The sequence below is a fragment of the Puma concolor genome, chromosome A2 (assembly GCF_028749965.1).
Source record: "Puma concolor isolate L17-30 chromosome A2, mPumCon1.1.hap2, whole genome shotgun sequence".
NCBI lineage: Eukaryota > Metazoa > Chordata > Mammalia > Carnivora > Felidae > Puma > Puma concolor.
The window spans coordinates 152,973,049-152,996,714 of record NC_141668.1 but is presented as its reverse complement, the minus strand read 5'-3'; the positions used below and the strand labels follow the sequence as shown (position 1 = coordinate 152,996,714).

Sequence of the window (23,666 nt, the reverse complement as noted above, 5' to 3'; positions counted from 1 at the left end):
GAGCCTATTTCAGATTCTGTGTCTCCCTCTCTCTCTGACCCTCCCCCATTCATGCTCTGTTTCTGTCTCAAAAATAAATAAACGTTAAAAAAAATTAAAAAAAAAAGATGTGGTATTTATATACAATGGAGTATTACTCAGCAATCAAAAAGAATGAAATCTTGCCATTTGCAACCACATGGACAGAACTGGAGGGTATTATGCTAAGTGAAATTAGTCAGAGAAAAGACAACTATCACATGACTTCACTCATATTAGGACTTTAAGATACAAAACAGATAAACATAAGGGAAGGGAAACAAAAATAATATAAAAACAGGGAGGGGGACAAAGCATAAGAGGCTCATAAATATGGAAAACAAACAGAGGGTTACTACAGGGGGTGTAGGAAGGGGGAATAGGCTAAACGGGTAAGGGGCATTAAGACATCTACTCCTGAAATCATTGTTGCACTATATGCTAACTAATTTGGATGTAAGTTAAAAAAAAAATAAAATTAAAAAGTAAAAAATAATTTAAAAAATAAAACAAAGGGATCAAAAACATTATTAAAAAAAGAAAATGTTTCCTTATCAATAAATAAGAGGAAAAAAAACACATCTACATCCTATAATAGTTACTTGCATTGTAAATCTAACTTTAAGGGGGTGCCTTGGTGGCTCAGTCAGTGAAGTATCCAACTTCGGCACAGTTCATAGGTTAAAGCCCCGCGTCGGGCTCTGTGCTGACAGCTCAGAGCCTGGAGCCTGTTTTCAGATTTTGTGTCTCCCTCCCTCTCTCTCTCTGCCCCTCCCCCACTCATTCTCATTTTCTCTCTCTCTCTCTCAAAAATAAACATTAAAAAAAAATTTTTTTTATTTTTTTTTAATGTTTATTTATTTTTGACAGAGAGAGAGACAAAGCATGAGCGGGGAAGGGGCAGAGAGAGAGGGAGACACAGAATCTGAAACAGGCTCCAGGCTCTGAGCTGTCAGCACAGAGCCTGACGCGGGGCTCGAACTCACGGACCGCGAGATCATGACCTGAGCTGAAGTCGGCCTCTTAACCGACTGAGCCACCCAGGTGCCCCTAAAAAAAATTTTTAAGAGGACTCTGATAACCAAGAAACTAGCCACTGACCACTGGCCCAAGAAGTCAATGGTAAAACAATGCAGATGCTATGAATAGGCAAAATGTGGAAATGACTTTTTTTTTTTTTTAACGTTTATTTATTTTTGAGACAGAGAGAAACACAGCATGAACGGGGAAGGGGCAGAGAGAGAGGGAGACACAGAATCGTAAGCAGGCTCCAGGCTCTGAGCCATCAGCCCAGAGCCCGATGCGGGGCTCGAACTCGCGAACCGCGAGATCGTGACCTGAGCTGAAGTCGGACGCCCAACCGACTGAGCCACCCAGGCGCCCCGGAAATGAATTTTAATGGGTGGTGGGGGGGTGGACCTAAAGGATGAATACTCCTCACAAAAATCACTGCTTGCTGCTCCCAGAAATTAAAATCTAGAACACTTAACTAAGACCTCTGGGTTGGTACCAGTTTTCTAACACTACACATGGAAGATCATAGACAAAGAAGACTCAAACTTTAAAAAGTTCCATGTGAATTAAAATTCACAGTATCAAAATTAAAATTTAAAGTAGCAAAATACACCCCACTTGACTAACAGTCTAAAGAGGCAGTGTCGGGGCACCTGTCGGGGTGGCTCAGTCGTTGAGCATCCGACTTCAGCTCAGGTCATGATCTCACAGTCCATGAGTTCGAGCCCTGCATCGGCTGTGCTGACAGCTCAGAGCGTGGAGCCTGCTTCAGATTCTGTGTCTCCCTCTCTCTCTGCCCCTCCCCTGCTCATGCTCTGTCTCTCTCTGTCTCAAAAATAAATAAAAACATTAAAAAATAAAATAAAAATAAAATAAAAAATAAAGAGGCAGTGTCCACCGTGGTAAGTAGGCCTGAACACTTACAAACGCAAAAATCACCAAGGCCAAGCTCCATAGAGAGATGAAAGATGAATTCTGTGAACCCTGTGAATGACCAAGAAGCCTCCTGGCCTGCATCAATTAAAGAAATCCAGAAGGATGATAAGCACTGATGTAAGTTTTAAAGCGAACAGACCCTCTCTATCTAGAAGCTTGTGTGTACCTGCAATAAACTGTTCCTGGTTACTTCAACTTCCCACCTCAATGGAGCGTCCATTAGTTCTTGTCTCATGATGGGAAGGTATAGAAATCCCGCAAAAGCAGAAAATGAAGCTTGGAGCTGAAAGCTATGAGGGATGAATAACAAAACTGGGCCCAGAGTCCAAAGGACTCTTAACATTTCCTGAAACAGTGTTCCTCTGATGTGCTGACAGCTCCAGAGTCTGGAGCCTGTTTCAAGATTCTGTGTCTCCTCTCTCTGCCCTTCCCCCACTCACACTCTGTCTCTCCCTCTCTCAAAAATAAATAAATAGTCTGTAAGTCAGAGCCATTCTACTCTCAGATACTTACTGAAGAGAAATAAAGGTATGTATACACACAGACTTGTATGAAAACATCTATCGCATCTCTCTCTATTCATAAGAGCCCCAAATTAGAAACAACCCAAATGCCCATCAGCAAATGGTATAGCCATAAAAAGGAATACTACTCAGGAATAAAAAGTAACACAACAAAATGGATGAAACTCTAAAATATCACATTGAACAAAAGTAGCCTGATACATAAGACTTCTCATTACTCTCAGTAGCTACATTTTATAAAGTCACTGCTAACACCAAATTAGCAAACATCAAGCCCCTATCCTAGGGGAAAAATGGGGTTAGGTTTCTGTGAGCCTCTGGTCACTTGTTTGTCAACCAATCAATTCATAACCTTCCAGAGCTACATACATAAAATATATAACCTGTACATATCTATTTAAAGACACTTTAAAATACAGTAGTCCCCCCACTTATCCATGCTTTTGCTTTCCATGGTTTCAGTTACCCAGAGTCAATCAAGGTCCAGAAGCAAATGGTCCAGAAGCAAAGTATGTTCAGAAGGTCACTGGTAGCTTAACAGCTACGTCACGATGCCTACATCATGTAGCTCACTTCATCTTATCATGTAGGCATTTTACCATCTCACATCATCACAAGAAGGCTGAGTACAATACAAGACATTGTGAGAGACTCCATCCACACAACTTTTATTACAGTATATTGTTACAACTGTTCTAATTTATTATTGTTGTTGTTAGTCTCTGACTGTGCCTGATTTATAAATTAAACTTTATTCTAGGTATGTATGTATAGGAAAAAACATAGTACATATAAGGTTCAGTTTCAGTTTCAGGCATCCACCCGGCATCCTGGAAGTATACCCTATGGATAAGGGGGAACTACTGGATATTACTGACTCATTAATACTGAACTCTCAGTCAACAGTACTATAATTCATTTCTGAATAAAACTTATCTAATACACAGATTTTCTCCATATTCTTTTCTTGTGCTTAGGAAGATTAACAGCACTTCAGCAATACACTTGAGAGCCATTTTAAGCAGCACAATTCCCAAAAAGCACAAAAATATTTTTAAAATATGGTACTAAGCAGACCACTAAAAGGATACTTGTTTACAGTGTTAGAGCTGAAACAAGAAGGCAGACTGTCACCCTGCTCCACTTTAGCTGGGAATGTACACAACAGGCAATTCAAATTTTTTGCCATTTCTGGTCTGCAAAGGGATTTTTTTTCACTAGCAAAGTGGCTCAAATTTCCTTAATTCATTGCCAAATTAAAAAATCAGGCGGATATGCCTGGATGGCTCAGTTAAGCATCTGACTTTGGCTCAGATCACGATATCACGGTTCATAAGTTCGAGCCTCACATCAGGCTGTGTGCTGACAGCTCAGAGCCTGGAGCCTGCTTCGGATTCTGTGTCTCCTTCCCTCTCGTACTCTGTCTCTCTCTCTCTCTTTCAAAAATAAATAAAACATTTTTTTCATAAATACATAATCATGAAATTTCACATAAAAATTCAGATTTCTTGTTTTCTTTAAAAAAAAAAATCACAAGATGTGGTACACAACTGGCTGGAACTGAGCAACAGTGACCCTTCAGATAAGCCTGCGCTTGCTAGTTCACCCTAGTCCCTTACATTCTGCTTCCCTCAATTTGCTGCCAACAAGTTGTTTTTTACAGCAGCTTTGAGTTAACAATCACACACCACACAATTCACCCACTTAATGCGTACAATTCAATGGTTTTTAGTATATTCATAGGCATGTGCAGCTACCACTACAATTTTTAAACATATTCGTCACCTCAAAAAGAAACCCAATAACCTTTAGCTATCATTCCCCTATGCTCTCATCTACCTCCAAGCCTTAAGCAATCACTAATCTACTTCTGATCTCTATTCTGGATATTTCATACAAATGGAATCATTTAATATGTGATCTTTTGTGTCTGGCTTCCTTCATTTCACATGTCCAGGTTCATCCATGTTGTAGCATGTAACAGCACCGCATTCTTTTTTATTGCTAAACAATATTCCATTGTATGTATACACCACGTTTTTATTATCAACTGAGAAGATGGTTGAGTTGTTTTCCTCTTTGGCTACTATAAATAACACTGCTATAAACATTCACATACAGGTTTTTGTGTGGACATTATGTTCTCATTTCTCTTGGGTAGATAACTAGGAGTGGGATTGCTTGGTCGTATGGTAACTCTATGTTTAAGCAGTTTAAGAACTGCCAGACTATTTTCCAAATCCAGGCAAAAGCACAGATCTACTGGCACAAACATAAAAAATACCTGATTTGTCCCTGGCTGCATTATTTTACATTCATACCATTCTCTGTGTATGAAGGCTCTGATTTCTCCACATCTTCACCACCACTCGTCATTACCTGACTTTTCAATTACAGAATAAGTCATTTATAAGTGTTCATTTAATCCTAACACACCCAGATTTTTATGGACTTCAAGCTGATTCGTGGACATCAAATTTTAGACTTGAAAAGAGTCCAGTCCTAACCTACTCACCTAGACTGCCCATCTTCTGTAAAATGAAGGGAAAGGAATAAATGATCTAAACCTCTACGCACAAATGAAACTTTTACAGAAGAGATTAGCAAATTTTGTAAGCAACAAAACAATGTCCCTAACAGGGATCCAGCCCTCGAACAGGTTTTCCCATCAAAACTCATTTGTAATGCCTCCTACATAAATGCAACTTCAAACCATAGCAGCAAATATGACAGCCTTGATCTATCACTTTTCATAAGAGAACCAACATGTCTTAGGCTGTCCCACTCAGAATCCATTGCTCACATTCTGCTGTAATAGAGGGAGAAAATAAAATCTGATTTAAAACCAAGGCAAAAGCACACATCCAGTAGCACAAACAAAATCTCTGACTGCTCCATTGTCTGAAGTCAGAGATGGAGAGCACTGTGCAGCCTTTCCCCAGCTCTCTCCTCACTGCTCCTTATAGCCTCAGGGCAGCACTGGGACCAAGGCAAGCAGCAAATAATAGACACATTTACAGTAGTCCAAGGTGGCTGTGAGACCAAGACCCACCCAAGAAGGGGGTCTAAGAATCTCAGCACCCAGCCCTATGCTCACCCTATACATGTTTTCTCCAAGAATCAATATGGCATCTTAGCCAGGGAGGGGATGGGCCACACAGCCTCTTCTGAGATGCAGAATTACTTTGTTTTCAGGCTTCAGTTTTGCACTTTGAGCAAGTTCTGCCTCTGTTCTACAGCACTGAGGTACAAGCACTTCAGGCAGGACAGGAGGTAGAGATCCATGGCCACCAAATTCTCATTTCTACATGCCTATTCCCTCCATTTCCGTTTAAATACAGAGGGTGTTACGAACTCAGACAAATTTAACACACTCTCATAAACATTTAGTTCTCATCTACTACATGCAGGTACAAGAAGACACAAAAACACAGTCTCTGTAGGAAATGGGTTAGGTCTTAGAGGAAACAAACAAAATATTCTTAAAAGAGCAAATACTATTTTGTTTTTTGAATAAGGGCAATAATGCTGCTGCAGGTCAGAGTACCCTCTGGGACTGGAACATCTGGGAAGTGTTTCGCTGAGCTGGACCCTGGAGAAAAGAGAAGTGGAGATGAAGAAAAAGGATATTCCAAAGAGGAGCAAAAGTCACTGTACTCAGCTGGCAAGAGAACTGTGTAAGGAAATTCCATGTATGGAATGTCTAGCAAATCATTTGGTTAATGGGGATTAGGATAAGCCCTGGAGAGGTGGGCTGGGGCCCACTGGGCAGCAGCACCTTGACTGCTTGAATGCCACGTTAGGACATCAGATCTCATCCCAAGCCTGCAGCAGTTTCTGACTTCAGTGTAGGATCTCCAGAGCGTCACAAAGTGTGTCTATTGCTCATGATAGTTAAAAGTGCTGACATTTACAGGTGAATTACATAAATACAAGGAAGAGTCTTTGTGTTCTCACAAGTAAGGCCACAGCAACAGGCCTCTTCTGGTTTCAGCATCTTCTCAAAAAGGATCTCCTGATTAAGGAGCTAGTCTCTTTCACAAATTAAAAAAAAATAAATTAAAATTTTTTTAAAAAGGAGCTAGTTTATTTCAAAATTAAACATTCTAAGACGACAAGATCCTGACACAAATGCACAAAGTATTGTTGCCTCACTTCTTAGTTCACTCATGCAGGCTTTTTCTATGACCACATACAAAGAGCCTTTGCAGAGGAGTCAAGGGACCACATGGAAAGAGCAATGTGTTTTGGAGCATTCAGAACTCTTCCTAGATCTAACACCTTGCCCAAGGTCTCTAACCCTTCCACCCTCACAGGAAGGAGGCCTGACAGTCTGTTTTCATTGGGCAAGATACACTTAGCCTCTTAAAAGTTAATTTGGCAGTTCCATACCATCACAACGACAAAAATTAAGTTTCATTTCTTTTTCTGATTCTAACACAGTACTACTTTTCCTTTGTCTCCTGATTACACTGGCAGAATATCTCTTCAGGAGATAAAATCAACCAAGTCATCACCATAATACTCACTTTCTTCTAGAGCAAAAAGAAGACTTTACCACAAGACCAAAAAATGGTCACAAACCAAAGAAATTATGTTCCAAAATAAAACTCGGGCATCGTGAACATTTAAGCAGGCTCTTCAGGAAGAAGCAAACAGTGAGCTCCAAGGAGCACAGGAGGCAGGAGCCTGGCAGAGGGCCTTAGCCCTGCCAGAATCACAGGGCCGTGACACTGGCCTGCCTGGGTTCGCGGGGGCTTTAGCCTGGTTCGTCTAGTCTAAGTTTCCAAGCAGTCTGAAAAACACTTGCAGGAACCACATCTAAGAAAGAGATAAGTGTATTTCTCACTTGGCAGCAACAGAATACCCCAGAGAGCATGAGGCTGGCAATGGACACGTTTCAGCGGTACCGGTCAGCGGAGCTAATTTCCCACTACCCCGCCGGCCGGCCTTCGGGCGCGGGGCTCAGACCTCAACCCCGAGGCTGTCCACCCGCCTCAGCGCCGGTATCCGGGAGGCGCCACGGGAGGCGGGTCAGGGCGCTCGAGCACTGTTCGAGCGATGCTTGGCGGATGCCTCAGCCCCGCGCGTGCCGGCTCCAACCCCGCGCCCGCCGCCGCCAGCCCCGCCGGCGTCAGGCCGGTTTTTCGGCCCGGCTCCTGTCACTCACCGGCCCAGCCCGGGCAGTGGGCGCCCACGGCTCCCCACGGGAGCTGGGCCCCCCGGGCCTCCAGGTTTCGGCCCGCCCCTGGCAGGCAGCGCAGGTGGATGAGCCCCGCAGTAGCGGCCCCACACCGGCCGCTCGGTCCAGCTCCCGGCGCTGCCCACTGGGTACGGATCAACAACAAGATGGCGGCCAGCCGAGGGGGCGGGGGCCGGGCGTCATAGTAACCAGGACGGCAAAGAACCCGCCCCCGTCTGAGGCTATCCCCAGTCAACAGCATCTTCGTCCTAGGCCTAAGGGAGTGCTTCTCGCTGACGGGTCGGCTGGCCTGTCAATCAGAGCCTGCCTCTCACGGCCCTTGCCGATCGCCCCAGGACGTGACTGTGACGGCATCGCTTGGCGCATGCGCCTCGTTCCTGGAGTCGCTGGAGGCAGAGCTTTTGCTGGCGCTTCTGAGGCTCTAGCGCCCTTGGCCTTTTTGCGTGTGTAGCCTTTTTGCGGGAGCCCACGGCGTCTTCTCATACACGCGCACACACTTAGGGAGTGCCTGCTGTGTGCTATATGTTTTTTTTTTTTTTTTGTCACCCATCCTGGAAGGGAGGGGTTGTTGTCCAGGTTCACTGGTGAGGAAACTGAGGCGCAGAGGGGGAGGCCTGGCCAAGGTCACGCCCCTTCTGGAAATGGAGGCACCGGATCTCATACCTCCTCCTACTGGCATCAGAGTATAATTCCCTATTCCCAGTGGTTTCTCCACCTTTGCCCCTCATCAATGGCGAGGTGCAGCCCTGTGTGCTCCTCCAAGCAGTCCCTGGCCCGTTGCCCACGTTTGTCCTTTTGCCTTGAGTTCGGTGCCCAACACAAGCCCTGGCACACAACAGAAACTCGTCTTTTCCTCCCCTAGAGCATCTTGTCTTTGAGTACCTGTGACACAGCTTTTGCCCTGGACTGTCATGATCTATCTCAGAGGCTAGGAGTCCCAGGAAAATGGTTATCCCTGGCCCCCCATTCAGAGCACCTAACCCTGGGCTTGGTTTCAGGGTTAGGAACTCAAATGAAATCACACAGCCTGGACCCACATCAAGTGCCAGAACTAGCTAGTTATGTGACTTTTGAGGCTTAGTTGCCCCATCTGTAAAACAAAGATAACAAATGAGCCCTTAGAGCAGGGTAAGTGCTCAGAAAAGTCTGCCTGTAACACTTCCAGCAACAGCCTGCTCTCAGGTTGTCCTGGGCAAGCTCTAACACCCTCACTTTTGGGGGAACACCATGAAGCATACTTTTCCCACAGAAGACACTTGGCTTTTTCCCTGACTGGGACACCATAACTGGCTCAGGAAAGGAGGTCCTCCATTGCCCTGAGAGGGTTCAGGTCCACAGACTTGACACGGGGGAGAAGATTGAAAGAACTTAGGGATACCTCAGGAAAGGTAGCCTCTACCCAGACAGCAGGTCCTCTTGGAGAGCTGGCAATAACCTGAAACCTGATTTCAGGCTGGGCAAGGGGAATGAGCTAGCACTGCATCCAACAGAACCTGCCCTCCTGCACGTTATTGCAGGCCACCTGGCTAAGTGCAACAGCTCAGCTCAGCATAGGGAGGGATAAGGGCCAAGACACCAGAAGAAAGAGATCAGGAAGAAATAGGAATATCCCGTCTGAAGGGGGCTACCATCAATCCCTCATAGCCATCCATGCCACAAGGGTCTCAAGTCTGCACCAACCCTCACCTCAGTGCAAAAGTTCAGATCCTTCCCAAGAAAACCACACACAGTTGGCAGAGCCCTAGAGGTTGGGGGGGGGGGGGGGCTTCAAACAGCAACAATGTATTCCTTTCAGTGGGAAAAGGAAGTTCCTGGGCACTCCCCATCTGCTAGAGCAGGTGGTCTTTGAAGGAACAGGCTGATTGGAGGCCTCTGTCACAAGGATAACAGCCTCTTACCTCTGCATTAATCATGATCAGTCAGAGCATCATACAATGCCTTCTTAAAAGAAAACTAATCTTGGGGTGCCTGGGTGGCTCAGTCGGTAAGCGTCCGACTTCAGCTCAGGTCATGATCTCACCGTTTGTGAGTTCGAGCCCTGCATCAGGCTCTGTGCTCTGTGCTGACAGCTCAGAGCCTGGAGCCTGCTTCAGATTCTGTGTCTCCCTCTCTCTCCGCTCCTCCCCCACTCACACTCTGTCTCTCTCTCCAAAATAAATAAACATTTAAAAAATTAAAAAAACTAAACTAAACTAAACTAAACTTACTACTCCCTAGAGCCTTCCCAGAAGGCAAGGCACTCTCCAAGTGAGAACAAGGAAGCTCAGATCCCAGAGCCTCTCCCACAGATGGTTTTCAAGGCTGGGACTCTTCTTTTGTAATTTTGTTTATTATTGAATCAACTTAAAAACTCAGCAGCATGATCATGGGAAGAAAAAATTCCACAGTGAAGCAGCTTCTTGGCTTCAGAGCCAGCGCCGGGCTCCTGTGAGCGTGTTGAACAGGTAATCTCTGCCTGTGCCTGAGTTCAAATGGTCAGGAGGGAGAGAGGGCACTGCTGGACTCAGCAGAACAGCCTCCTTCCCTTAAAGGTAGGGGAAGACATTCCAGAACCCTTGGTGAGACCCTCCTTCTGCTTGATCCAACTTGTCCCTTCCCTCCTTTCTCAGCAATCCTGTGAGGTCTAGCTCAAATGCACAGGAAGCATCCTTGATTTCCCCAAACTGAACACCAGCTTCCCTAAGCCCAGTGCCAGATTAATCTGCCATAAATCACTGATGACAATGTAATATCTGGGGGCCTTTCCCCTCACCACCGCTTCTGCCATGGGCAGGAACCAGACCAGGTTTGAGTCATCTTCTGGCCCAACAGATGTTTGAGAAACATTGGGGTGAGAACAGACCCCATTCAGGGAAAGAGTAGATAGTGGATGCCTGGTGGTAGGAGGAGACGCTGAGATGGGGTAAGGAGAGAAAGTGGACCCAGGTGAAGAGTAGTTTGGGAAAAGGGGGACTCACGGGAGTCCTGTGCTCTGCCATCAAAGTGCTGCTGATGGGAAGAATGAGAGGGGGTAATGAGTTGAGCCCTGCCCCCAGGAGCAGGTGGAGGCCTGCTCCCATAGGGGTCAGGATCCCACCTCCCTCCTCCATTCTGATGGTGCTGGCATGGGCTCTACCACAGAGGTAGCCAGCCACAAGGAAGGAGGCAGGCTTGGGAGGGGAGTCCTCTAGAGCAGCCCAGTGCCCACTATACAGGATGGTATGTTGACACACCAAGCTCAGGTCGACACTGCTGGGTGCCTGGGACATCTCCATTCTCGGTGCCTCCATGAACCCCTGAATGGACTCCTCAGTTCCCTGGATGCTGGGGCAAAGTAAAAGCACGAATACAGGATAAGGCTCTTGGCCCCAGGCTGAATTTAAGAGATGGACTCTCAGGCATAGAGGTATGCAAAGGAAACTGACCCGTTTAGTAGCAAAGCCTGGGCTGGTTTGCTTGGTGTCTGGTGCATCTGGACCAACCTAAAATGACAGGAGGAGGGACCAAGCAGTGAGGGCTGCAGACCTGCTGACTCCAGGAACCAGCACCATCCATCTGCCCCTGTATACTGGAGATAGCCAATGTCCATATGCAATGCCTACACTGTTACCCCACCTTCCCCTGGGTCAGTCCTGCGCCCATAAAAAACTCACCCTTAGGGGCAGAACAAGTGTCAAGTGGAGGATAGGGGTCAGGAATAGGGGCAAATGCCCAGTGCATGATAGACTCTGAGTGTCGAGCACTGGGTCTCATCCACACCCACTCCATTCCAAGACCAAGCTGTGCCAACAATGGAGACAATTTCCCCCTAGTGCCTCTCTGCCTCTAACCTGATGACCTCTGGAGGGAGAGCAGCCCCCATTAATAGCAGTTTGCCTGCTCATCAACTTGGGCATTGTCACCAAATCTTGGTGAAAGCACCTATCACAGATGAGGTCCATTAATGGGCTGGGGCAAGAGCCCAGGAATAAGAACCCTACCCCTGGAAGAGCCTGAGGAGGAGCCAGCCCAGAGCCAAGACAAAGAGGGCGCTGGTCACTGTCAGCACCACCACAAACCAGGGCTCCGGCTGCCAGAAAGCCTCTGTGTCAGTCACAAGCAGGGGTGTCATCACTGAAGGCACCTGAAATGGGGGCCACAGCCCTGGCAAAATGATCATCCAGCCTTCAAATCACTCCAAGGGTTGGGCTACCCCACACCCCAGAGTTGCTCTTCTGTATTGCCAGGCTCCTTATGTTCAACGGTTCCCTCTGGAATGCCTTCTCCCATAGTTCCACTTGGGGAAACTGGATCTCCTTGCCCTTCAAGATCCTTTCGTCCTACCCCCCAAGGTCCCAAGGACCCCCCCTCACTGTGGATCTGTGGGTGCGGGTGGCCACTGTGCTGGCGCTCCAGGGAATTAGATGCACACTGACGGTGGCTGTGGTACTGAGGTGGGGGATGGAGGGACCTGCATCGGCCACACGGATCAACAGCTCATAAGTATAGAACTGCTCTGGCCAGAGAGGCCCCAACAAGATGTTGTTGTACACCAGGGTGGCTCCTTGCAGGCTGAATCGGCTCTGACTATTCCCTGAAAGCAGAACAAGGGGACCGTTGTTGGCCTTGGCCTGCTCCTGCCCCAACAGCCTGGTGGCCCCCATGATCCTCACCTCCCACAATGCTGTAGGAGAAGGCCAGACGCTGTGGCTCCTGAGGAACCCAACATGACACCTTGGTCACCTCCACACTATGGCCCAGGAGAGCGTAGATGGTGAGTTCCTGAAATGGAGGCTGACATTCCGGGGCATGGTCGTTCACATCCTGCAGGAATATAGCCAGGTCACCCCAAATCCTCAGGCCAGCCCCTCAGTCTCCTCCAGAGCCTAGGTATCAGGCAACAGGCTCCAAAGGTTTCCATAATGAGGCACCATCCCTTTTCAACCAACTAACGGAGGAAACTTAGGCACAGGGTGGAAAAGCAGAATGCTAGAGGAAGATGTGAACACTTTCCAATTTTTCCCAAGGCCTTGGGGCTCAATTACCTCAACCTCAATGGTAATTGTACAGGAACCAGAGCGGTGGTGAGTGGGGTCCTGGTCTTGGCCATGGTCAATCAGCAGGACATTGAGCCTGTATAATGTCTGCAGCTCATAGTCCAAAGATCCCAGGAGATGAACCTCCCCTAAAAGAGATGCCCACAGCCTCAGCCTGCAGAGTCAACTCTGGTTCCAACCCTCCATCCCAGCCCTGGGGTGGGAGTACCACTGAGACGGTCCACAGAAAAGATGGTAGGCCCGCCAGAGATGTAGTACTCAATGTTGTTGTGTGGGTAATCCTTGTCCATGCCCACCACAGAGCCCAGTAGAGTGTGGGGCCCTGAATCTTCCCGGATCCGGAACTTGTGTGGGACACAGGCTGGGGAGAACTCGTTCACAGGAGTCACCATCACCAGTACTGGCACCTCAGCTGGAGGCCATTTGACAGTCAAGGAGCTGGCATGGGGTGCCCAGCCATTCTCTAGGGTCTAAGGGGGGAGACATGGCCCTGCCCTGGGGGTTTAAGGAGGGAGAGGGTCTGGAAGGAGGACGAACAATAGCCATTCCTCCCTGGGTGGGGAGGTGTCTAGGAGAGGAGACATATGTCCCACCTTAGGCAGACAACTGTGCCCTATTGATTTCTGTGGGAGGAGAGGTGACCCTATCTTAAGGATGGGGAGAGAGGTACAGAACAGCCTTGTCCTGGATGTCCAGGCCTGGGTATGGTTACTCACTGGTCATCAGGGGCTGACCACCATCGAGCACCAGGATGGAGGCTGCATGCTGAAAGCAGGCCCCACGAGCATCACAGTCCAGTGTGGCATTCACCTGGCCAGAGGGGCCACAGAGTGAGGCTGAGTCAAGGCCTGGAAAAGTCTAGAGCCACACTGGGCCACCTCAGGTCAGGGCAACCACACATGGTCAACCCTGAGCCTCTGCTTTCCAGCTCTGTGGGTGCAGATTGGCTCCACCACCATCTCCCTCATGGCAATGGTCTCAGCTCCCACAGACCTTTGCCCCCCGACCCCTCCACCTTACAGTCCCCAGCACCCTGCATGTGGGTCAGGAGGCAGGGGCTGGGCACCTCCAGGACCCTGTCTCGAAGGCAGAGGCTAGCTGAGCCAGGAGGGCTGTGGAACTGCAGCTGGTAGTCGAGGATGGAGCCGGGAGAGTCTGGATCAGCACAAGTGAAGGTGTTCAGCACGGTGCCCACCGGCGTCGTCTCGGGGATTTGAGTCCTGGGAGCAGAATGCCGGCGGCAGGGCAAAAGTCAGTCTGGACCAGGAGAACCATGGTTCTCACCCCTATAGCTTACGTAAGGTTCCTGTATACTCACACCAGCATCGCTGGGAGGCAGCGCGGAGGCCAGCGGTTGACCGAGCGCACGTTCACCGTGAGCTCGAGCTCCACGCTGGCCCACGGCCTGAGCCGTTCGTAGGCCTTCACTCGCAGTCTAGTGACCGCCGCGCCCGGGGCCTGCGCTAACTCCAGAGGCGCGGTGGTGCGAATCACACCGTCGGCTGGGCGGGGTAGGGGCGGGGAATGCTGAGTTTAGACCCGCCCCCAGGTCGGTTTGGTCCCCACCCTCACACCTAATCCACCCTCAGCGGGAGGGGGCTGAGTCTGGCCACCCCAGCTGCCTCCTCCAAGGCTCGCCTCTAATTCTAGCCCGGCCCCCAAACGGCACCGCGCCCGTGTCTGCCTGGGTTTCAGCCCCGTTTCTCAGCAGGGCGAGGAGGTAGTGCGGATCACTGTGGACCAGCCTGGGAGGCATCCCGCACCGCTCCCCACTATGCCCCTCACCACGTCCGATGGAGAAGAGGGGGCAGGGCACCGGGGAGAGGATTTCGTAGCGCACGTCGAAGCCCCGGGCCCGGACCTGAACCACCTTACCCCCAGGGGGCAGGTCCTCCAGGATGGTGATATTCGAGGCTTGCTTCCTGGACCAAAAGGGGGAAACTAGCTATGCCCTCTCCCGCCACCCCTGGCCCTGCCGGCGTGCCCCTCCCCTGGGGCTTCCCTCATACCCGAGCTAGCTGGGGACACCCCAGCAACCCCACCCCTTAACCTCACTCCCAATTCCCTGGGGCTAGGCCATGTCTCCTTCACTGTACTCAGGGTAGGGGAGCCTTACAGGAAAGAGATCAGGCTGGAGGGAACAGGCAAAACTTTCACCTTGAGCATCCCAAGGCAGCTTCGATTTTGTCCAAAAGTGACCAAAATCTGAAGCTGGAAGACCTGCAGTGCACACAGAACAGTAAGGGAACTACAGTGTGTGTATACCTGTATGTCTATGCCCAGTCGTCCCTTCAAATAGCAACCGCCCCCCCCCCACCTGGGGCCCTCCACAAGGAGCCCCCACTCCCACCCCATGATCTCTATGCTTACAGGCACTCCTTTAAGTCCCATTCTTGGGGCCATAAATATTTCCTTTAGGATGCAAACAGCTCAAAGAAGTGTGATATCTGAGTTATACACAATGAAACATCATTTAGAGTTACTAAGAGCCAGTCACTAAAACATGGAATTTTAAAGAAGGAACTTCTCAGGGCACCTGGGTGGCTCAGTAGATTAAGCATTGGACTCTTGATTTTGGCTCAGGTTATGATCTCACAACTCATGAGTTTGAGCCCTGCATAGGGCTCTGTGCTGACAGTGCAGAGCCTGCTTGGCATTCTCTCTCTCCCTCTCTCTCTTCTCCTTTCCCACTTGCACTTTTTCTCTCAAAACAAATAAATAAACTTAAAAAAAAAAAAGGCATGGAAATTTTAAAGAAAGAATTTCTCAAGACTCCTGGGTGGATCAGTTGGTTAGGCATCTGACTCTTGATTTCAGCTCAGGTCATGATCTCACGGGTTGGTTCGTGAGTTCAAGCCCCGCATCTGGCTCTGCTCTGACAGTGCAGAGCCTTCTTGGGATTCTTTCTCGCTCCCTCTCCCTCTGCCCCGCCCCTGCTCACACTCTTTCTCAAAATAAATAAATAAACTTCAAAAGCAAAAAACAAAAACAAAACTTTTAATGTTTAATTTTTTTAATGTTTATTTATTTTTGAGAGAGAGACAGAATGCGAGTGGGTTAGGGGCAGAGAGAGACACACACACAGAATCCGAAGCAGGCTCCAGGCTCCGAGCTGTCAGCACAGAGCCCGACGCGGGGCCCGAACTCACAAGCTCATGACCTGAGCTGAAGTCGGACGCTCAACTGACTGAGCCACCCAGGCACCCCGACAAAACTTTTAATGTTTAAAAAAATAATAACAGGGGCGCCTGGGTGGTGCAGTCGGTTAAGCGTCCGACTTCAGCCAGGTCACGATCTCGCGGTCCGTGAGTTCGAGCCCCGCATCAGGCTCTGGACTGATAGCTCGGAGCCTGGAGCCTGTTTCCGATTCTGTGTCTCCCTCTCTCTCTGCCCCTCCCCCGTTCATGCTCTGTCTCTCTCTGTCCCAAAAATAAATAAAAAACGTTGAAAAAAAATTTTTAAAAAATAAAAATAAATAAATAAATAAATAAATAAATAAATAAATAAATAATAACAACGAAGGAATTTCTCTAGCCTTCTCCAGACTGTACTAGCCACTTTACCCAGAACTTTCTCTTCCTGTGTGAATGTTTTGAACGTTCTCAATTCTATTAGAGGCATGAGGGGCTCCCTTTTCTTTCTGGAACTCCAGAACCCATCACAGAACCAGGCAAATGTGGGAGAATAGCCATCATGTGGCAGCATATACAGGTGGCTATGTCTGAACACGAGGCAGCAAAATCTAGGAGGCCAAGAACAAACAAACCTCCAGGAAGTGGTGGCTCTGTCCATTGTGCGCCCCATCCATGGGTATCCCCAGGTCCCAAGTCATGCTCACCTTTTCAGCCTGGCCTTTGAGGCCCTGGGATGGCACCAGCAGCCAACCTTGACCATTGATGGAGAAAGGTCCAGGAAAGTATGGAGGGTCCTGGGCACTGATGATATTTATCTGACAGGACAGAGATGCTAGAAGCCCCAGCCTCAGCCCCCAGTGCCCCACAGCATCCCTGCCAAAATCCCCCAGCAACCTAGCAAGTACCTGTCCACACCAAACCCTCCCATACCCCGATACAGGGTGGGTCCCCAACCTCCACCCCTGGCCCCGATCCTCAATCTTCTCTGGTTTTAAACCAATTATTTTGCTTTTTAAACTGCATTTATTTTGGGGATTACAAAAGTAACACAATTTTCAGGGAGAATTCAGTACACACAGAGAACATGAAAGAACACAAGCCCCTGAGATGTCCTTATAGGAACAGCCATGGTCTTTGGGGATGGGCAGCCAACAGCGGCTCTCTCCAAGAACATACATCACGCAGAGGCTTAGCTGACACTAAAGTGTTCCTCTGCTGGGCGGTGGGGGGGGGGGGGTGGCTAGAGAGGGGCTGGGACAAGAAGGGGCCCAGTTTGGTCTCCCCATGTGCCTCCCTCATTCTGTCCCCCACTACCTATGTGCTGGGCTCACCTGGGCACGCTGGACTTCCAGGCCTGGCAGCAGCAGAGTGTACAGTCTGGCCCCAGGTGTGACTGTTTCTAGAACCTGAATGATTTCTCCAGCTAGCCAGAGGAGAGGTCAGGGAGGTTCTGTTCAGGCCATGCCTGCCCACCCCCTGCCTGCTGCCCCTGGCCTCACCTGGGCTGGCAAATCGGCCAGCACATGCACTATGACCAGGGTCCCGCCGCACATCCACAGAGAGTGGTCCCTCCATCACATGGTTGCCGCATGTGAACCGCAGCTGCAGCTTATAGTGATTCACAGATAGAGCATCCAGCCGGGCCGAGCTGCTTAAGGTCACCTGTGGCAGGTAGACAGTGCATGTGGGACTGTAGGCTCTCCACCCCCCTATACTGCCTGTGGCTTTGTGAATTTAGGGACTGCCCGTGTTCCCCCATGGCTCCCATCTGTGCCCATGACCCTACCATGCCCACATAGATCCCCTGCCACCTGGTCAGGCTGGGTGGGTTGAAGAAGGTGGTGGGTGGCTGCACATGGACCAACTGCAGGGTGGGCATGTGAGAAGTGCAGTTGAAGGAGAAGGACTGAAGGATCGTGCCGGGTCCCTGGCTCTCAGAGACATTTATGAACCAGGGCAGGCAGTGGAGTTCTGTGAGGAAGAGACAATTCAAACTGGAGGTCCCCCCACACACAAGCATAGTCCTGACCTTCTCCCTCAGGGCCTGGTCACATCTAGGGGCCAAGCAGCCAAAACTCTTCCTTGTCCCCCATATCCAACAATGGCACAGCTCATTTCACAGACGTGAGCACTTGGTTGAGGAAGCAGCCATGATAAGAAATGAGGGTCAGGGAGTTAGATCTTTGCCCTTTTCCCTTGCTCTCCCCCAGCCCCTGCACTCCATCGTAGCTTATCCAAGAAGGGTCACAATTCCACTCCAGTGTGGAATGGGGGGGTGGGCGTGAGAACTGGAGTTCCCCCACCCACCAGCTCCTCACCAGAGACAGTCAGAGCAAGCAGAAGCGCCAGGATCCTGAGCAGTGCCATAGTGGCCTCAAGACGCAGACAGCAGAGGAGACTCCAGAAGACCAGCCGTGTTTGTCAGGCTCACCCCGTTGTCAGGTGAGTCGCTTAAACACAGCTGGGCAGGCTGCACTCCTGAGCCTCCCAGATTCTAGCTCCGCCCATCCCTGGTGACTTGAGCTCTAGACTCCAGACAGGCATTAAGAGGTCTGGACAACCCCAGGTTTCACTGCTTCTGATGAATCCCCCCGTTCTTACTACAACCCAAAGGAAATGTTAGGGGAAAAGGATCAAACTTCAGGTAGGGAAACTGAGGTTCAGGGAAGTAAGTCTCAGTCATGCAGTCCTTGGAGACAGCACAAGCACAGCACCCAGGAAAACTGGGCTCAGGATTTGCTACCCCACAGAGTCCAAACCCCAGTTGCCCACTTCCCCTCACCATTAAAACATTATCTGTCTACAAAATCTGAGCCCAGCCATCAACAAAATCTCTTAAAAGTTGTCTACATTCAAGAAGCAAAAAGAATCCTTGGTGATATAAATCAAATTAGTGGTTATGTGGGGGGGGGGGATATCAACTGGAGGGGGCACAAAGTGGCCTCTTGGAGGAGCTGGGGACAGTTTCTACCTTGATCTAGGTGACAGATGCATAAGTGTCTACAGACTTTAACATTTATTGAGCTGGGGGCACCTGGGTGGCTTAGCCGGTTAAGTGTCCAACTCTTGGTTAGGCTCAGGTCATGATCTCATGGCTTTGTGGGTTTGAGCCGTGCATCAGGCTCTGTGTTGCCAGCATGGAGCCTGCTTGGGATTCTCTCTCTCTCTCTCTCTCTCTCTCTCTCTCTCTCTCTGCCCCTCCCTCCACTTGTGCTGTCTCTGTGTCTCTCAAAATAAATAAATAAACTTTAAAAAACATTTATTGAGGGGTGCCTGGGTGACTCAGTCAGTTAAGCATCTGACTCCAGCTCAGGTCATGATCTCACGGTTTGTGAATTTGAGCCCCACGTCGGGCTCTCTGCTGACAGCTCAGAGCCTGGAGTCTGCTTCAGATTCTATGTCTCATTCTCTCTCTGCCTCCCCACTTATGCTCTGCCTCTTTCTGTCTCTCGAAAATAAATAAATGTAAAAAAATTTTTTTTAATTTATTGAGCTGTACCTTCGAGAGTTGTCCAATTGTTATATTTATGCTATATGTCAATTTTTAAATTTTTTTATTTCTTAAAGTTCATTTATTCTGAGAGAGAGAAAGAGAGAGAGAAAGAGGGGCAGAAAGAGAAGAGAGAGAACATCCCAAGCAGGCTCCGCACTGTCAGCCCAGAGCCTGACGTGGGGCTCAAACTCATAAACCTGTGAGATCATGACCTAGGCCAAAATCAAGAGTCAGACATTTAACAGACTGAGCCACCCAGATGCCCCAAATTTATATGTCAATTTTTAAAAAGTTGTTTACACTTGCTCTTTCCAATTCTTCATCTCTCACTTGCTTCTGCCCACTATCATCAAGTTCGTCTCTCCCTTCATGAAACTGCCCTGTTGGAGTCCTCAGAGACCTGCATACTACCAGCTTCAGCAATTCATTCTCCAATCTTATCTCCTTGGTAGCATTTGACACTTGCTCCCTTGGCTCCTAAAGTGCCCACACTCTGTTTCCTCCCACCTCCCCAGCTGCTCCTGCTTAGCTCCTTTGCTGGTTCTGCTTTCCTACTACCACCCAGAGGAGTGTTCCAGGACTCAGTCCTGACTGCTGCCCTCCTCTGTCTATACTCACTTCTCCCATCTCAAAGTCAATGGCCTTAAATACCATCCACTCACTTTGCCTCCCAGATCTAAGGCTTCAGTGCTGATTTCTCTCCCAAATTCCAGAGTCACCCAGTGGCTGACCCGGCATCTCATATAGGATGTCTAACAGGCATCTCAAGGGTCACGTGTCCACAAATAATCATTTGGTTTTCCTCCCCAAACCCGTTCTTCTCCAGTCTTTCCTGGATCAATTCACAGCAATTCCATCCAACCAGTTGTTCAGGCCAGAAATCTAGAAGTCATGCTAGATGCTCCTCTTTCCCTACTCATATTCATACATCAGCAAAACTTGATATTAACTCCAGAACATACCCCAAATTCACCCCCTTCTGTGCCCCAGCCCCACGCAGACCCAGGCCCTCCCTTCTCTTGGTGGATGAGGGCAGGAGCCTCCACTCTGATTACAGAGTGGTTCTCCTAAAGCAGATGGGATTATTTAAACAGGAGCCAGCTCAGGCCATTCCCTGCTCAAAAGTCCCAGTGCTCCCCCATTGCACCACAAACAAATCCCTATATTTCTTTCTAAGGCCGCTAGGAGACTGGTTTTGCTGATCTCCTCATTCCCCCAACTACCACGTCTAGACACTTGGTCCTTCTTTGTCTTAAGCCCTGTCGAAATCCTCTCTTGTCCGGGCCTTTAACTGGCTGATCCATCTGCCTAGAATACCCCTCTTTTTTTTAAGTGTATTTTTATTTATTTTAATAGAGATATAGAGAGCAATTGGGGGAGGGGCAAAGAGAGAGGGAGACAGAATCCCAAGCAGGCAGTAGTACGCTGTCAGCGCAGAGCCCCATGGCCAAACCGTGAGATCATGACCTGAATCAAAGTCAAGAGTCAGACCCTCAGCCGACTGAGCCACCCAGGTTCCCCTAGAATACCCCTCTTCTTTATCTCCCATGATGGCTCACTCAGATCACATACAGAATGCTGCCTCCTCTGAGTCCCCTCTCCCAAACAAGCCCGTCTGCCCCCCATTTCCGGTATTTTTCTGTCTACTGATTAGTCTTGTCTCAAGTTAGACTGTATCCTCGAACCTAGCCTTGGATCCTGGAGTGGTCTCCAGGAACGGACTCGGACCATTCTGGGCAGAGAGCACCGCCCTAACCCTCCTGCTCTCACTCTCCGTAGTGGTGGCTAGTGGTGCGGGCAGAGGGAATGCGGATGTTGCGGCAGGAATCGCGGCTAACCGAGCCCTCCCCACTAGAGGGCGGCCCCGCCTTGCTTGGCCCAGATGCAGGACCGAGAGGGTGCGGGCTGGGCTTTGGCTGAAGCCCCTTCTCTGTGCTGCCGCAAGGTCCAGAGCTCCTGGAGTCCTCATTGGGGCCGGACCCTCCCATCACTTCCAGGGTCTGTCGAGGCCGGTTTCAGGACCGAATACAGTAGGTCGCGCCCGGAATGGGCCACAACACTGCTAGATCAACGGCTGGGGGCGCTCTGCCCTCACGTGGGCGTAGCCACCGGATCCGCGAGCTCTTGAGGCCCCCTGCGAGAGGGACTGCAGTGCTATCCCGGGAAAAACGGGGAAGCTGAGGCTACTGCGGGGAAGTGACTTGTCCTAGGTGAAGCAGCGAACCTGGAGTGAGCTGAACCGCCCAGGGTGGTCGGGGAAGTCCCAGGCCAGACCCGCCCGGCTTCGAGACACAACCCAGCCCCTCGCCCCCAGAGCTCGCGGGGAGTGGGGAGTGGGCGTCAGGCACATCTACCCGTCAGTGCCCGAGGGGCGGGACCACTTCAGTCCCTCCCCGGCCCCATTGGCTGCAGCACCAGGGGCGGGGCGCGGCTGCCAGATGTTGGGGCGGTGGCGGCGGCGGGAGCTACGGAGAGCGAGGAGCCGCGGCGCCAGTCAGAGGGCCAGGGTGCCGCTGGCCGGCCCGCTGGGCCCGTTCCGCGCCGGTCCCGCTGGAGTTCGAAGAGGAACTGCCAGGCCTGGCGGGGGCTCCGGCACGGGCATGCATAGCGCTCGGCTTGACAGCTTCCTGAGCCAGCTCCGCTGGGAACTGGTGAGACTTGGGAGCGGGTGTGGCTTGTGAGGACGCGTGTGGGGTGCCCAGCTGCCGTCCGGCCCGAACGACACACGGGTAGGGGGCCGTCCCGAGTGCCCATCCAAGGCGGGATGGGGGCGGGGAGGCGCAGATGGCCCAGATGGCCCGCATCGGGTTTCGGACTGTTGGGGGCTGCCCTGGGCATCAAGTAACAGCCGCCCAGCTGGCCAAGCTGCTGGGGCGGCGGAGGGAGGTGGCGGGGAGAAATTTATTTTGGGGCTGAGCAGGGGGCTGCGAGGGACTAAAGAGGTGCTAGAGCTGCTACGGATGCCTTCTACCCCAGGCTAACCTGTACTTCTTCTACCCCCCACCTGGCAAGTGCTCTTTCTCTGAAAGACGCTGTGAGCTTTGGGGAGCTGAATCCCTCAGGAAACAGGGGATGCTCCCCCACCCCCAGCCCTGAACAGGACTTACTTCCCGATGCAGGCGGGCCCACAACCCTGCCTCCCTCCCTGGTGGCGGGTACCGACTTGCCCAGCTCTGCGTGCTGCAGCCTGCCGGACTGCCACCAGGTCGGCCGACGCGAGTCACACGAGCTACGTGTGCCAGCGCCCCCATGCCGGCCCTGTGCCCACTAGAAGCCTTGCTGCCCAGGCCTGCAGGCCTATCCAGTCCTCCTGGGCCTTCTGCTTTGGGACTAGTTTGGCTAGGTAGGCAGGGGTGACAAGCACTACCCTTCCAACTTGGGCCCTCTCTTCTTCCACAGCTGTGTGGCCGGGACACTGGCTCACCCCCCATGTCTGGCCCCCTTCCACCATCTCCCAAACCTGGCCCAGGTGTTTGGCTTAGCCATGGACTCAGGGCCTCAGATGCCTTGGAAGAGGACTCAGTCGGCTGTGTGGAAGAGGAAGAAGGTATGGTGACAGGAGACAAGGGTATTGCCTTGGGGAGCCCAAGGGAGCATGTCCTGGACTGGGACTCTGGCTTCTCTGAGGTGTCGGGCAGCACATGGAGAGAGGATGAGCTGCCTGTACTCCAGCACCCAAAACCCCCAGCATGGCCCCCCCATAGACAGCGCCTCTCGGCCAGTGGCATTCCCCTGCCTAGCAGGGCCCCTGTGGCCGGTGCACCACCTGCCCGTCGACCACGGCCCAAGTCTACACCAGACGCTTGCCTGGAGCACTGGCGGGGCTTGGAAGCTGAAGACTGGACTGCAGCCCTGCTGAACAGAGGTCGCAGTCGCCAGCCCCTAGTGCTGGGCGACAACTGCTTTGCTGACTTGGTGCACAACTGGATGGAGCTACCAGAGGCAGCAGGTGAGGGGGATGATAGTGGTGGTCCCCGTGCCCGTGCTCGGCCCCCTCAGTTCCTGCTTGGGCTCTCTGAGCAGCTGCGGCGCCAGCTGGCCAGGGCACGCAGGGCTGCTATGGCAGGAAAGCGACTGTCATGCCCACCTCGCCCGGAACCTGAACTGCCTGCAGATGTCTCACGATTTGCAGCCCTCATGAGCTGCCGAAGCCGTCAACCCATCATCTGCAATGATGTCAGCTACCTCTGACCCTGCCCTCCAGCCTGGGACAATAAAGGCCTTTCTCTGGTCTATCCTGGTTCCATACCCCTGAGGCTCTAGGAGGTGGCCCCAGCCCTTTGAGGCGCAGCCCAGGCAGGTGAAGCTAAAGAGCCTTTTCCTTCCCTG

The 23,666-nt window shown here is 50.7% G+C and overlaps 3 protein-coding genes across 10 annotated transcripts in view; 1 reads left to right on the top strand and 2 right to left on the bottom strand.

Moving 5' to 3' along the window:
• Positions 1 to 7,859, bottom strand: part of IP6K1 (inositol hexakisphosphate kinase 1) — a 57,443-nt gene extending 49,584 nt beyond the window's left edge. The window contains exon 1 of the mRNA XM_025916078.2: positions 7,663 to 7,859. The gene's annotated coding sequence lies outside the window, so the exon portion shown is untranslated. The remainder of the gene's footprint in view (positions 1 to 7,662) is intronic.
• A 2,146-nt stretch (positions 7,860 to 10,005) lies between these two features.
• CDHR4 (cadherin related family member 4) lies at positions 10,006 to 21,759 on the bottom strand. 7 transcript variants are annotated; one of them, XM_086698192.1, is made up of 19 exons: positions 18,163 to 21,759; positions 17,631 to 17,815; positions 17,344 to 17,506; positions 17,176 to 17,267; positions 16,549 to 16,659; positions 14,827 to 14,930; positions 14,496 to 14,632; positions 14,029 to 14,212; positions 13,777 to 13,930; positions 13,427 to 13,520; positions 12,919 to 13,122; positions 12,699 to 12,838; positions 12,327 to 12,477; positions 12,027 to 12,247; positions 11,655 to 11,797; positions 11,100 to 11,156; positions 10,908 to 10,998; positions 10,653 to 10,683; positions 10,006 to 10,156 (listed from the first exon to the last, which is right to left on the bottom strand). In XM_086698192.1, exons 1-19 carry the CDS (start codon positions 18,209 to 18,211, stop codon positions 10,101 to 10,103), a joined length of 2,367 nt encoding a protein of 788 aa, XP_086554318.1. In that variant the 5' UTR covers positions 18,212 to 21,759; the 3' UTR covers positions 10,006 to 10,100. The 7 variants fall into 7 exon arrangements, with proteins under 7 accessions (XP_086554318.1, XP_086554319.1, XP_086554315.1 ...); XM_086698193.1 differs by having other exon boundaries at positions 10,653 to 10,680; XM_086698189.1 differs by having other exon boundaries at positions 10,006 to 10,683.
• Positions 21,760 to 21,796: 37 nt separating this feature from the next.
• INKA1 (inka box actin regulator 1) lies at positions 21,797 to 23,570 on the top strand. 2 transcript variants are annotated; one of them, XM_025916030.2, is made up of 2 exons: positions 21,797 to 21,988; positions 22,737 to 23,570. In XM_025916030.2, the coding sequence occupies exons 1-2, from the start codon at positions 21,938 to 21,940 to the stop codon at positions 23,526 to 23,528; spliced, it is 843 nt and encodes a 280-aa protein (XP_025771815.2). In that variant the 5' UTR covers positions 21,797 to 21,937; the 3' UTR covers positions 23,529 to 23,570. The 2 variants fall into 2 exon arrangements, with proteins under 2 accessions (XP_025771815.2, XP_086554322.1); XM_086698196.1 differs by having other exon boundaries at positions 21,929 to 22,066.
• The last annotated feature ends 96 nt before the right edge of the window (positions 23,571 to 23,666 follow it).

Excerpts from the sequence above, each read along its gene's own strand:
- CDHR4 (XM_086698189.1), bottom strand. The coding sequence starts at position 18,211 with ATGGCACTGCTCAGGATCCTGGCGCTTCTGCTTGCTCTGACTGTCTCT. Across the intron at positions 14,931-16,548 it reads TCAAAGGCCAGGCTGAAAAG|GTCTTCCAGCTTCAGATTTT; the intron begins GTGAGCATGACT and ends TGTGCACTGCAG. Across the intron at positions 12,478-12,698 it reads CAATTACCATTGAGGTTGAG|GATGTGAACGACCATGCCCC; the intron begins GTAATTGAGCCC and ends ATATTCCTGCAG.
- INKA1 (XM_025916030.2), top strand. The coding sequence starts at position 21,938 with ATGCATAGCGCTCGGCTTGACAGCTTCCTGAGCCAGCTCCGCTGGGAA. Across the intron at positions 21,989-22,736 it reads GCCAGCTCCGCTGGGAACTG|CTGTGTGGCCGGGACACTGG; the intron begins GTGAGACTTGGG and ends CTTCTTCCACAG.